Genomic DNA, 14044 nt, shown 5'->3' on the forward strand with positions numbered 1-14044 from the left:
AAAATAGATCAGCAAAGAAGGAGTTCTTGGTTGCGTTGTGAGGTGTGAATTTGAGTAAGACTCAAAACTCGACCCCGGCAGAATAAAGAGAATAGACGAAGGTCGTCTTCTATGCCTTAGCCGTAGAATCTAAAGTATGCCATGCTGTGTACCGCACCTGATGTGTGCCTTGACTCAAAGTATGTTGAGAGGTACAGAGAGTGATCCATGATTGAATCACTAGCAGCGGTCAAAATTTATCCTTAGTAACTAATGGACTAAGGAATTTTTCTCGATTATGGAGGTGGTTAAAGAGTTCGTCGTAAAGGGTTACGTCGATGCAAGCTTTGACACTAATCCGAATAACTATGAGTAGTGAAACGGATTCGTATAGTAGAGTAGATATTCTGAGTATTTCCGAATAGCACATAGTAGCAGCATCTATAAGATGACATAAAGATTTGTAAAGAACACACGGATCTGAAAGTTTCAGAACCGTTGACTAAAACCTCTCTCACGAGCAAGACGTGATCAGACCCCATAACTATATGGGTGTTGGATTCATTGGAATCACATGGTGATGTGAACTAGATTATTGACTCTAGTGCAAGTGGGAGACTGTTGGAAATATGCCCTAGAGGCAATAATAAATTAGTTATTATTATATTTCTTAGTTCATGATAATCGTTTATTATCCATGCTATAATTGTATTGATTGGAAACACAATACTTGTGGGGATACATAGACAAAACACTGTCCCTAGTAAGCCTCTAGTTGACTAGCTCGTTGATCAAAGATGGTTAAGGTTTCCTGGCCATAGGCAAGTGTTGTCACTTGATAACGGGATCACATCATTAGGAGAATCATGTGATGGACTAGACCCAAACTAATAGACGTAGCATGTTGATCGTGTCATTTTGTTGCTACTGTTTTCTGCGTGTCAAGTATTTGTTCCTATGACCATGAGATCATATAACTCACGGACACCGAAGGAATGCTTTGTGTGTATCAAACGTCGCAACGTAACTGGGTGACTATAAAGATGCTCTACAGGTATCTCCGAAGGTGTTCGTTGAGTTAGTATAGATCGAGACTGGGATTTGTCACTCCGTGTGACGGAGAGGTATCTCGGGGCCCACTCGGTAATACAACATCACACACAAGCCTTGCAAGCAATGTAACTTAATGTAAGTTGCGGGATCTTGTATTACGGAACGAGTAAAGAGACTTGCCGGTAAACGAGATTGAAATAGGTATGCGGATACTAACGATCGAATCTCGGGCAAGTAACATACCGAAGGACAAAGGGAATGACATACGGGATTATATGAATCCTTGGCACTGAGGTTCAAACGATAAGATCTTCGTAGAATATGTAGGATCCAATATGGGCATCCAGGTCCCGCTATTGGATATTGACCGAGGAGTCTCTCGGGTCATGTCTACATAGTTCTCGAACCCGCAGGGTCTGCACACTTAAGGTTCGACGTTGTTTTATGCGTATTTGAGTTATATGGTTGGTTACCGAATGTTGTTCGGAGTCCCGGATGAGATCACGGACGTCACGAGGGTTTCCGGAATGGTCCGGAAACGAAGATTGATATATAGGATGACCTCATTTGGTTACCGGAAGGTTTTCGTGCATTACCGGAAAAGTTTCGGGCTTATCGGTAGTGTACCGGGAGTGCCGGGAGGGGTGCCGGGGACCATCGGGAGGGGTGTCACGCCCCAAGGGGTCTCATGGGCTATGGGAAGAGATAAACCAGCCCCTAGTGGGCTGGAATAAGTTCCCACTAAGGCCCATAAGGTTTGAGAAGGAAAAAACACAAGGTGGAAAGAGTTTCCAAGTGGGAAGGTGGAATCCTACTCCAAGTAGGATTGGAGTAGGACTCCTCCACCTCCAATTTCGGCCAAACCTTTAGGTTTTGAGGCTGCCTCCTCCCCTCCCTCCCACCTATATATACGGAGGTTTTAGGGCTGATTTGAGACGACTTTTCCACGGCAGCCCGACCACATACCTCCACGGTTTTTCCTCTAGATCGCGTTTCTGCGGAGCTCGGGCGGAGCCCTGCTGAGACAAGGTCATCACCAACCTCCGGAGCGCCGTCACGCTGCCGGAGAACTCTTCTACCTCTCCGTCTCTCTTGCTGGATCAAGAAGGCCGAGATCATCGTCGAGCTGTATGTGTGCTGAACGCGGAGGTGCCGTCCGTTTGGTACTAGATCGTGGGACTGATCGCGGGATTGTTCGCGGGGCGGATCGAGGGACGTGAGGACGTTCCACTACATCAACCGCGTTCACTAACGCTTCTGCTGTACGATCTACAAGGGTACGTAGATCACTCATCCCCTCTCGTAGATGGACATCACCATGATAGGTCTTCGTGCGCGTAGGAAATTTTTGTTTCCCATGCGACGTTCCCCAACAGAAGTATTAGCGGAACTTCCGGTGGCACCCCATGGTATTTCTACATGATCCTGACATGGAAAACATTGTGAATGCGGGCGCGTGGGGGCAGATCCAAACAGTATGCAACCGTATCAATTTTAGCGAGGACTTTAAAGGCCCATAATATGTGGGAGCCAACTTCCCTTTTGTGCCTACTCCAAGGAATGCCGCCGGCCGGTGCTGAAGACGGAGCCAAATCCACTCTCCAATATCAAAAGAAAGGGCCCGATGCTTATCATCGTAGTAATGCTTGTACTGTTGTGTTGCCTGAAGGAGACGCTCACGGATGTCGAGTAAGAAGTGGTCACGATCGACAATCTACTGTTCGAACGCCTGATTGCGAATTTTGCCCGGCGTATAGTCCCGGAGTGAGGGGGGATCGCGTCCATAAACCACCCTCAAAGGAGTATCCTTCAATGTTGAGTGGTACGAAGTATTATAGCAATACTCCGCCCAAGGTAACCATTGTAGCCATTGTCGTGGCTGATCCCTAGTGATGCAACACAGGTACATAGTGATGACACGATTCATGGCCTCCGATTGTCCATCAGACTGTGGATGGAAGGCCGAACTCATGTGCAAGTGTGTCCATGCAAACAGAGCCTTCCAATAGCCGGAAGTGAAAACCACAACCCGATCCAAAACGACGGATGTTCGAAACCCATGAAGTCGGACAACGTTGGAGAAGAAGGCCTTAGCAACAGACTCAACAGTGTATGGATGCACCAAGGGAATGAAATGTGCATACTTGGAGAAACGGTCCACAACGGCCAGGATCATGCTCTTGCCGCCCACCTTAGGAAGCGCCTCAATGAAATCTATGAAGATGTCTTCCCAGACACGATATGGAACTGTCAAGGGCAGTAACAAGCCGGCTGGATGAAGCTTCTCTGTCTTGTTACGTTGACAAACTTGACAAGCACAAATATACTGTTGAAGTGTTGTCCTTGCTTGCGGCAGATGGAAATCCAAGACGATGAAGCGACTTCTGGATACCCTCATGGCCTGCATCGTGGGCTGCAGCCAGGACCTCCCCGACCAGTGGCGACGCGGGTGGCACATAAGCCCGCTGCTGGACGGTAACAACACCATCCACGAGAGCCCAAGGCTGGCGCAAGTCACCAAATTCAAGATGTTCCCGGAATGCAACGAGTGTCGGGTCCGTGTGAGCAGCCTGACGAAGAGTTTCAAATAGATCAAAAGCAGGCCCAATTATGACGAGTGCATGGCCAGCAAGAGCATCACGGCGAGAAAGAGCGTCGTGGACGATCTTTTGGCGACCCAGATTATATTCCAGTGCAAAGTCGAACCCCAACAACTTGCCCACCCAATGATGTTGTGGAATGGTCAGTTCTGATCCAGCAAAAACTTTAGGCTGTAGTTGCCAGTTTTGATGAAGAACGTGCGTCCCCAAAGATAGGACCGCCAGCGGCGCACGACATGCACCAGGCCAATGAGCTCCCGCTCGTAAGCGGCGAGTGAAGCATGGCGCGGGGTGATGGTTTTGCTGAAATAGGCAATGGGGCCACCACCCTGATGGAGGGCTGCCCCGAAACCTGATCAAGAAGCATCACAGTCCACAATGAAAGACACGAAAAAATCCGGTAGCTGAAGCACATGGGCAGTGGTAAGAGCTGACTTGAGAGCTTCAAAGGTAGTAATCACTGGAGGCGTCCAAAGAAATCCGCCTTTTTTGAGGAATGTTGTTAGGGGAGCTGCAATGGTGCCAAAATCCCGGATGAACTTGCGGTAGTATCATGCTAGTCCTAAGAAACCACGCACGACGCGGACGTTGCGAGGACCGTCCAATCTACCACAACGAGAACCTTGTCTCTGTCCATGGCAACTCCTGCATCGGAGATGACGTGTCCCAGATAAGCCATGATTTCCTTCCCAGAAGAACACTTAGAGCACTTGAGAAACAACTGATGTGCGCGAATAGCCTCTAAGACGAGCTTGTAATGACGAAGGTGATCCGACTAGGACGAGCTGTAGATCAAGATATCATCGAAGAACACAAGTACAAACCGGCAAAGGTAGGGACGGAGGACGTCGTTCATGAGTTCGAACGTCACTCGGGCATTGGCCAAACCAAAGGCCATCACCACAAACTCAAAAAGGCCCTCATGTGTGCGGAACGCCGTCTTGTGAATATCCTCACGAGCCATCCGAACCTGGTGGTAACCCGATCGGAGATCCAGTTTGGTGAAAAAGCGGGCGCCCTTCAGCTCATCCAGAAGTTCATCGACAGTGGGAACTGGAAAGTTGTCCTTGATGGTGACAAGGTTGAGACCACGGTGGTCGATACAGAAACGCCAAGTCCCGTCCTGCTTTCTGACGAGTAGAACTGGTGAGGAAAACACCGAAGAACTAGGACGGATCAGACCATGAGTCAACATCTCTGAACATTGGCGCTCCAGTTCATCCTTCTGAATAGTTGGGTAGCGGTAGGGGCGGACAACAACCGGCGGTGTCCCGGGAAGAAGATGAATATGATGGTCATGCGCACGATGCGGCGGCAGACCCTGAGGTTCAACGAAAACGTCTGCGAACGTGGCCAGAAGGCTGTCCAGGAGGTCCTTGCATTCGCACACATGTAGGTGTGCAGGCCGTCTGAGGGAGCCAGGTCCCGATCACTCCACATGGTGATCCGAGTGCCAAAATGACATCCACTACGTCGTGAAATCCCATAGAATTAGCTCAAGAGGTTTGAGGAAGCTTGTACCGAGGATGACGTCAAACCCGCCCAATGGGATGGCATGCAGATCCAGAACGAAACGCTCCTTGTCAATGGTAATCGCCACTTGCTGCAAGAGTCCCCGACAGGTCACCTTATCGCCATTAGCGACCGTGACTCCCAGGCGATGATTGGAGGAGAAAGGTAGCCCGACGATGGTGGCCAGCTCTTCGTGGATGAAGTTATGAGTGCTGCCCGAATCAACCGAGGCTACCAGGCCAAGGTCCCCGATGCGGAGAGTAACCTACATTGTGTCGCTGGTAGGAATGTCGGTGACAGCCAGGAGGAAGATTTGGGCCTCATGGGAATCCTCAAACTGCTCTTCTTCAGCATATAAGAATATATTCATTAAATTTAAAACATAACTTTCGTGCCAGCTTTCCAAAATGTTCATTACAAATAAAGTATTCGCTAAAATTTTAGAATGTTCAAAATCAATCATGAAAGGTTTGCACGTTTTAAAAAAGTAATAAATTAATATTGTCCCATTCCCCCGACGCCGACGCCCTCCCCGACGCCGCCAGACTGCCGGAGTTCGCCGCCGCCTCCGAATCCATCCTCGTCGTCGCCGCCTCCGACGCTGGCCGCCCGCGCCTCCTCCATGATTCCTTATAGTCAACACTTATACTTAGAGTTTGCACAACTTTTTATTACCAGTTATCATTTCAACGTGTATTTCTATTATTCTTGCCCTTTGTCCGTTTCCTAAGACCAGCAATAATGTACAAGGGTGGCTAATTTGGTTGGAGGTGACGCGAGTGAGGATTCAAAATGGTAGCGCACGAGACACACAATCTACCTAAGTTTGGGCTCTTCCATGTAGAGGTAACACCCTGATCCTGCTTCCTCTGGTTGTATTACTTAAGTGCTCATCGGAGATCAGGAAAATCACTGGAAATTGTTTCGTCAACTGCAAATTCCTGGTCGTGGCGGTGTCCAAGAGAGAAGTCGGGGGCTAATAGAAACCCAGGCGCAAGATTTCTCTAGAATATCTTGGATTCCCCCTAAGAGGGCCCTAACTCGCCTTATATATAAAATGGTTGAAGTGAAAATACAAGTTTTGGCCATAATAAGTGAACAAATTCAGTATTCGAGCAATGTCGACTAATGTGAGGGTGGACTCAGAGACAAACGACTTGTTCACACCACACAAATCTAGAAGTTTCCATTAGCTTAAATCTAAGCTAGATACTCTTGTTCTACAAAGCTCTATTGGCATAATAATGCTAGAGTTGTGCACTACTTTTGCTTTCCGAGAAACCTTGTAGAAGCTGCATTTTATATAACAATAGGGATAATTGCATGTCATAGCAGATTTTAAGGTGAACTAAGCTACCCATGTGCATATACATACATAATAAAATAGGCCCAAACAACTATATCTAGTCATGAAAAATAGAGTTCGACATTAGCACCGGTATGTTCTAATGATAGATGTTTGAGTTGTATAACAACAAATAGAGTTTTAACATTAAAATTCTACTTATCGGGATTATATCCTTTATTGTACTTAGTAAAGAGTAAACATAAGAGTATGAAAAATAAAAATGTTCAGTATAAATTGTGTTTCTTGAAGTGTATCCTCACATATTTAGTGTACATTACTTAAATACTCCTGAAATTTATCATCATGCTTGAAGTTCAATGGGATTTCAGATTATGATACATAAAACGTGCTCTCCCATTTTAATTAGCTTGCTTGCATCCTTACATTCGAATGGTTCAAGATCTTGCAATATTTCATCCTTGGTTTCTTCGCTGTACAATTATACATATTGTTCATGCTTGGAGCTTTAAAATCACAATCATGAATACTTCCACAATAACTATTCTAAAGATTTCAATATAACATACTCCGTATCACATAACATATCTGATTTTCTTTCCTATTGCTAACAGAAATTTATATATATATATATATATATATATATATATATATATAATAAATTAAAACCTAGAACTTTTGCACCAGATGCTTATTATCTATGTAGTATAACATAGTACAACATAGCAAAATGAACAAAGTATATCTAATCATCTAATCACTGTTCTTGTTTTCCAGACTGTTACCTTGTCTCTAAAACATCAGTGTCACTTTCTTCATCCTCAGATTCAGACAATTCAAGATTTTCTGATAAATCCTCCTCCTCGGTTTTGTCACTTCACATTTATATATTTTCCGTACATGGTACAACAAACAAATATTAAAATGATCCCATCATTACATGTAGAGCAAAAAGCGTAATTACAATATGCAATATAATATGAAGGAAACTCACTCTGAAGCTAAGAGCGCTTGCCATGCACGAATATATCTACAATGACATATAATACATTAACTAAGAAGAACAATATGCCATAAGATAAAACAAGAAACACAAATACTCACAGTCCCTCCATGTTTGTTACATTAACAACGTGTCGAACTAGTGATGCCAAATTACGACCAAGACGACACGCTAGCATTAAATGTATTAAGATCATATCCTCGACGTCTTGACCTTCAATGTTCTTCACAAGAACAAAACAAAATTCAAAACAAGCAGACAATATCACAAATCATTTCTATATCCCAATTAAACAAAACTATCTAAAACAGAATGTATGTTAAGGCCTTGAAAAATACCTTTGTCAGACCTAGAATATGCGAAGAGAAATGTCTACTAAATTGTAGAAGATGTCAGTAGATATCAGTATACAAATTGACAAGGACACCATTATTCATAAAGTTGAAGACATCATCAAACAGAAATATTCCTTTGACATTGTGTGTCCAACCATCAGTTTCGCCCTCAATGGTCGAAACGCACCGAAAATTCAACGGTTGATATATTCTCTCGTTGATTGGCCGCAGTCCATCACAAATGCTAAATAGCAGACAGAGAAACTGATATATGCTAACTGGCGGCATGAATGCGAAATGCGCAGACATATACTTGAGAAATTTGTCAAATGCCTTTGGGTCCTCTAATGGATCTGGTATCACCATGGTGTCATCTTGAAGAATTTCCCAATATGGTGGACTATTGAGGGATTTGTTTTTCTTTGAACCAGAGGAGGAGGATTGGTTTTTCTTTGAACCAGAGGAGGAGGATTGGTTTTTCTTTGAACCGGAGGACGATGATTGCTTTTTATTTGAACCAGAGGAGGATTGTTCAGCTACGACATAGAAAGGATTCAGAAGTTCAATGTACTTCTTAAAATCCCCTGCCACCCCCTCGACATCTGCGGGATACAATGCTTCTGTGTCAATAAGAAACAATCCATCTTTGATGCGCATGTCAGCTAATTTCCATTCACCTCTCCAGCAGAGTTTTTTCTTGTGCATCTCTATGATGTAGTTCATTAGACCACGAGCAGCTTTTCTACCAGCATATGTCAACAAGTACAATCTTCCTGTCCAGCTAGGTGAAAAAAGTCGACGAAACTTCTTCGGAAGTTTAAAAGGCCTTATCAACTTGTTTAGCCTAGCATATTTCTTAAAGGACATATTACTGCATTTAAGAAAAGAAAGATGATTGTCAATTTTTGTTGGTTACTTGGTTGTAAGAAATTTTTAGTATCAAACAAATAATGTTCTCTTATTTGGCGCATTATTAAAAACTTACCTGGTTAGTGAGGGCAGATCCATAATTTTCACATTTATACCCTCACGTATCTCTTCCTCAGGTTTTCCAATATTATGTTCAATGAGATATTGAGCGGCAGCACGTGATATATCAGCTTTAACACTGAAATAAGATATAAATAAGGTTAGAACAGAGACAATCAGTAACTAATGGGGTGCTCGTTCAAAGATAGTAAAATGAGGTAATTTAAGGTAGGCGTGTACTGATCTACAAACAATCAACACTTTTTAAGCAGTTTAGGCAGGTTTCGTGGAGAAAATAACTTATAATTGATGCAGAGACAAGGCTAACAAACTTGAAACTACCAGATAAGAATTACGGTAGCTTGTTTAGTAAGATATAACTAGTACTCCGTCAGTCCCAAAATAAGTGTCTTAAGCTTAATACAAATTTATACTAGAGCTAGTATAAAGTTGAGACAGTTATTTTGGGACAGAGGGAGTATGAGATACAAATGTTAAATATGACAAGAAATGTATCAACAAAAAGTGCGCAAAATATATAGCATTAGAATGAATCCATGTAACTTCCAAACATACATGTCACTGTCATAATGATCGATAATATATGCAGCAAGTTCTGCAGAATACTCTTCGATGTGCGGAAAATGAATGTGCATATCCAAATCTCCCATATACTTGATCGCTTCAATTGTGGCTCTGTAGAATTTTTTGGGGGCGTTGTTCCTAAACCTGAGTAAGCATATGAAACATAAACACTTGTTCGAACAGCAGACGAGTCAGAAGGAAGATGAATAAGTAGTACCTCTTAAGAAATTCAAGAACCAAATCATACAGATTGCCAATGCTGTCTCTTCAGTATGTGTTATCGATTGGCCACTTTGAACCCTGGAATTTTCCACTCCAAAGTTAGAAATTGACATCATAATAATAATTTAATAACAATAAAAGATTCAACGATATTAATCGATAATATAACCTGTTATCTCTTGTACCATCTCCAGTGTCTTCTAAAGATTGGTCATCATGTTGGCCAGTAGAATTAGAACTACAAACTCTGGTGCCTTCTAAAGGTGGGCCATCATGTTGGCCAGTAGAATCAGAACTATGACCTCTGGTGCCTTCCGGAGGTGGGTCATCATGTTGGTCAGTAGTATTAGAACTATGATCTCCGATAGAATGGGCAGAAATATCTAGTTCTCCCTGGCTGCTTTGGTCATTGATTTTCTTCTTTCCCCTACTGGATATTTCCCTTCTAAGTTACATAATGATGATAAACAGTAATTTTTATCTCATTAGTGCATTAAATGTGCTAGTGATACCTTTCCTCCACGGCAATCAGATCTTCCCCAACTTTATATGATAGTTCAGTCTTGTATTGTACCCATTTGTTCATCTGTTATTTATATAACGTAAGCTTGTTATGTCCAATGTTGAAACTATATTGTGACAATACATCCTCACATAATAAAGTACAGACTTACCGATGCCTTCTCAAGCAAGTAGCTGTAACACGCAAGCAATGTGTTCATGTCATTTATGATGTCATTCAGACTGCCATCCCATATTTTTCCTTCGCAATTACGAATATCATAGCTTAACAAAGTTTTCTCACTGGCATCATCAAGAACAGCAAACAGGACTGCTGCCATTGTCTTTTCTCCTTCCTTGGAACGACTCCTAATGCCCTATAAGAACACAAAAAGGGAATAAAAACTATTTACTGATTTCATACTTACAGAACATGGTATAGAAGTTACGCAAAGTAACATACCAACAATGTCATAGCAACTCTTTCCTTTTCAGAAGATCGCTGTTCTAATATTCGCACAATGAGTTGTCCATCAAGGTTCTGAAAATATATTCAATTTCAGATAATTTTCTTACAAATGGCATGTAAGTACTGGTCATGTTGAGTAAAAAAAAATACCTTAAATTTCATATTCTTTAAAGATAATATATCATCAGACTCTTGAGACGAGAGCTGAACAGCATAAAAAAAGGAATGAGAGTTATTATATCTAAAACTAATTTATAATGTGTTCAAATGACGGGCAGACATTGAAAACGTCATGTGCGTGCACCTCGGTAATACGCAAGCCGCCTTTATGATCAAATACTTTGTACTGCTTGCACTTAGTTATCTGGAATTAAAAGTCTAAATCATATTTGTGTCTATTGCATCCGAATTTATCTAACTCTTGTATGAAGGGAAAAATAAACCTTTCCACCTCGTCTATGCATTTGTCACCAGTTTGATAAACTTTTATGATTCAGAACTTTGGAGATCCAATAAATAGCAGAACTTTGAAAAATATACTGAAGGTAACTACCTTGAGAGTCACAGTTCAGAAAAAAACAGCTCGCCTCAGTCGCTTTGGACAAGGAGTGCTCATCCCAGTGACTAAGCAAATACTGTAAGTTTGACTAGTAGCTGATACAACAACTTAACTAGCTAATATTCCACATATAAATACGTTTTTGCACTGCACATACGGCAGAATCACAGAAGCTGGAGAAGCACCTGGCGCAGCTGGTCGGCGCGGATGTCGGCGGGCTCGTCTCCATGATCGTGCAGGCCACGATTACGGCTCGTCAGAACAAGACTGAGTGCGAGCAGCTCGCGCGTCGGGTCCTCATGATCGCGCAGCTGTTGCCGCATGTCCAGGAGCCAGAGGCGGTGCAGCCGCTGGCCGGGCTGGGCGACACGCTCCGGGACGCCCACGAGCTCGTCATGTCTTGCCAGGTGAGGAGCGCAGCGTACCGGCTTGTCATGGCTGGCAGGACGGCCGAAAGGTTCAGGGAGGTCCAGAGCAAGATCGACTCCTACCTCATCCTCTTCCCTGTGATCAGCCACATCGGCATCACACGCCGCCTCGAACGGATCTACAACGTCCTTGTGCCAGACGCCTCCACGACAGGTGAACCGCCGCGTCCAGTTCCACAGCTGCAGGTATGCACAGCCTCAACAGAAATCCGTCGTGCTGCTCCCTGAGAAGATGATGCTCCGTGATGAAGGGGTTGTTGGCTTGGCTGACTGAATGCTTATTTGTGGTAACTTTCTTCAGGAGTTTACAGAGGTCGTCGCCGGTCAGGAGGTACTACTGCCGCATGGAACTCATGAATTCACACTGTCTGAGATCGTGGCTGCCACCAATAACTTCGCCAGTGACACCAAGATTGGTCAAGGTGCTTCAGGCACGGTGTACAGGGGCAGGCTTCATGATGGGCAACAAGTGGCCGTGAAGTGCATGTGGACAAAACAGCTAAAAAGCCATTACGGAGTAGAAGAGGAATTCCACACAGAGCTCGACATCCTCTCACGGCTCCGGCACAAACACATCATCCGCCTCCTTGGGTCGTATTTTAGCAAGGACAGCCCGCAAAAGAAAAGAAATGGTCTGCTAACAAGGTGGAGAAAGGAGACAGAAGAGCCGGAGAAGTTGATCGTCTACGAATACATGGAGAATGGCACGCTCTTCCACCACCTTCACCCTGATCAGTCCTCCATCAGTCCATCGCCGGTGACGACGTCATGGAAGATGCGCCTCGATGTGCTTCTGGGTGTGTCCCGTGCTATTGAGCACCTGCACTGTCACCATGCCCACATGCCGATCATACACCGTGACATCACCACATCTAACATCCTTCTCGACGCAATTTGGGTGGCGCGTGTGTCGGACTTTGGTTTGTCGGCGACCTGGGACATGGCCAGTGATGAGACGGGGTTCGATGCCCCTTACATGGCAGCCACATTGGGGTACATGGCCCCAGAGACCGCCTGCAGTTTTCGTGTGAAGCCGGTGACCGACGTGTACAGCCTGGGAGTGGTGATGCTTGAGGTTCTTACAGGGAGAAAGGCGTTTGAACAAGGGAATCGTTATTATTTTGCGGAGTTTGCGTCCCGCGTCATTAAGGCTGGTAATATCGAGGAGTGGCTGGACAGGCGACCTGAACCGGAGCCAATGCCATGGCAGCTGCAGGCGCTGAAGCGTGTGGCTCGGACTGCACGACATTGCGTCAAGTTGGACATCAAGGACCGGCCAGCCATATCAGACATCGTTGCCAACCTCGAGATGGCATACGAGTTGTTCTGCAGAGACGAGTCGGGTTCCGTTGACGAGTTACCAGACTCACCGGCGTCACCGCGTGACAGGAGTGTGTTCTCAGTAGACTACCAACCCGATCAGGTACACTACAAACTGATCGAACTCTGTTCATATTAATGCATTCAGTTCAATGTTTTTGTCACACTGATGAAGAGGTCTCACTCTCATTTTGTGGTGTGTCTTCCTTCATTAGGAACCTGAGGTGTTGGATAAAGGGCGTTGACAGATGACACCGATGGTTGCCGGGGGAAGGCTTCACGGTGGCCGTCAAGCGCTTCAATCACACGCGCTTGTTTGTGTGGGCAGTTTAGGATGATGATGGCAGACCAACTATATATATATGTGTCGCTGTAATTTACAAGCCTGCTGTAGGATGCACTCAAGTCCCATGGATTGATGTTGGCAGTTCGGCATTCTTTTGCCATGTTTCTTTGCTGAAACCATAATAAGCAGGTAGAATTAGAGGTCGTTCGTCAGAGCTGGCTGCCGCTGAAAACCTTGGAGGCAGAGTTCACCTTGAAAGATCAGCATATCGTCATCTCTTGTTAAAAATCAAAGGTTTACTTAAGAACAGGGTGTTTGTTCGTGTTAAAGTTTCTCATGATCAAAACAAAGTTGCACATTGCTTAGCAAATTATGGTAGATCAGGGGATAGCACTGCTTAACCAATCCCCGGTCCTTCATTAGTTTCTCTAGATCACGTGCTAGTTCATTCTCCTTGAGGCGTTGCTTGAGGCGTTGCTTCGTGAGATTCTCTTCACGAGTCGGATGCCATCTGTATTTTCAGCCGTGATAATGTCAGGCTGCACATAATCTTGTTAGTTTTAATCCTGATTCACATCTGCATGTAGTTAGAGTTGGGACGCGGTTTTTTCCGTTCGCGTTTCATTCACAGTGGTAATCCACGCCGTTGTTTGGTCCTGCGGATGGGAACTTGTTCCACCTGGACCCTAATACTTGATCCAATGGGGAGAAAATTGGTATGGAAGATAATGAATTTATCACTAGGGAATTTACGGAGGAGGAGGTTAAGAAAGCCTTATTTTCTATGGAAAGTAATAAAGCTCCAGGTCCAGATAATATCCCTGTTGAATTTTATAAACACTGTTGGGAGTTTGTTAAAAAAGATTTGATGAGACTGTTTGAGGCGTTTCATAATAATTCGTTAGATGTGGCTCGTT

General features: G+C 44.3%; 1 protein-coding gene across 1 annotated transcript; it reads left to right on the forward strand.

Moving 5' to 3' along the window:
• The first annotated feature begins 11284 nt into the window (after window positions 1–11284).
• On the forward strand, window positions 11285–13421 carry LOC123429114 (putative serine/threonine-protein kinase-like protein CCR3). Its single transcript, XM_045113179.1, has 3 exons — window positions 11285–11707; window positions 11823–12944; window positions 13057–13421. The coding sequence occupies exons 1-3, from the start codon at window positions 11321–11323 to the stop codon at window positions 13084–13086; spliced, it is 1539 nt and encodes a 512-aa protein (XP_044969114.1). The 5' UTR covers window positions 11285–11320; the 3' UTR covers window positions 13087–13421.
• The last annotated feature ends 623 nt before the right edge of the window (window positions 13422–14044 follow it).

The sequence above is a fragment of the Hordeum vulgare genome, chromosome 2H (genome assembly GCF_904849725.1).
Source record: "Hordeum vulgare subsp. vulgare chromosome 2H, MorexV3_pseudomolecules_assembly, whole genome shotgun sequence".
In the NCBI taxonomy this organism is placed as follows: Eukaryota; Viridiplantae; Streptophyta; class Magnoliopsida; order Poales; family Poaceae; genus Hordeum; species Hordeum vulgare.

Coding starts and splice junctions, on each gene's coding strand:
- LOC123429114 (XM_045113179.1), top strand. CDS start 11,321: ATGATCGTGCAGGCCACGATTACGGCTCGTCAGAACAAGACTGAGTGC. Junction 11,708..11,822: donor GTCCAGTTCCACAGCTGCAG/GTATGCACAGCC, acceptor AACTTTCTTCAG/GAGTTTACAGAGGTCGTCGC. Junction 12,945..13,056: donor TAGACTACCAACCCGATCAG/GTACACTACAAA, acceptor TTCCTTCATTAG/GAACCTGAGGTGTTGGATAA.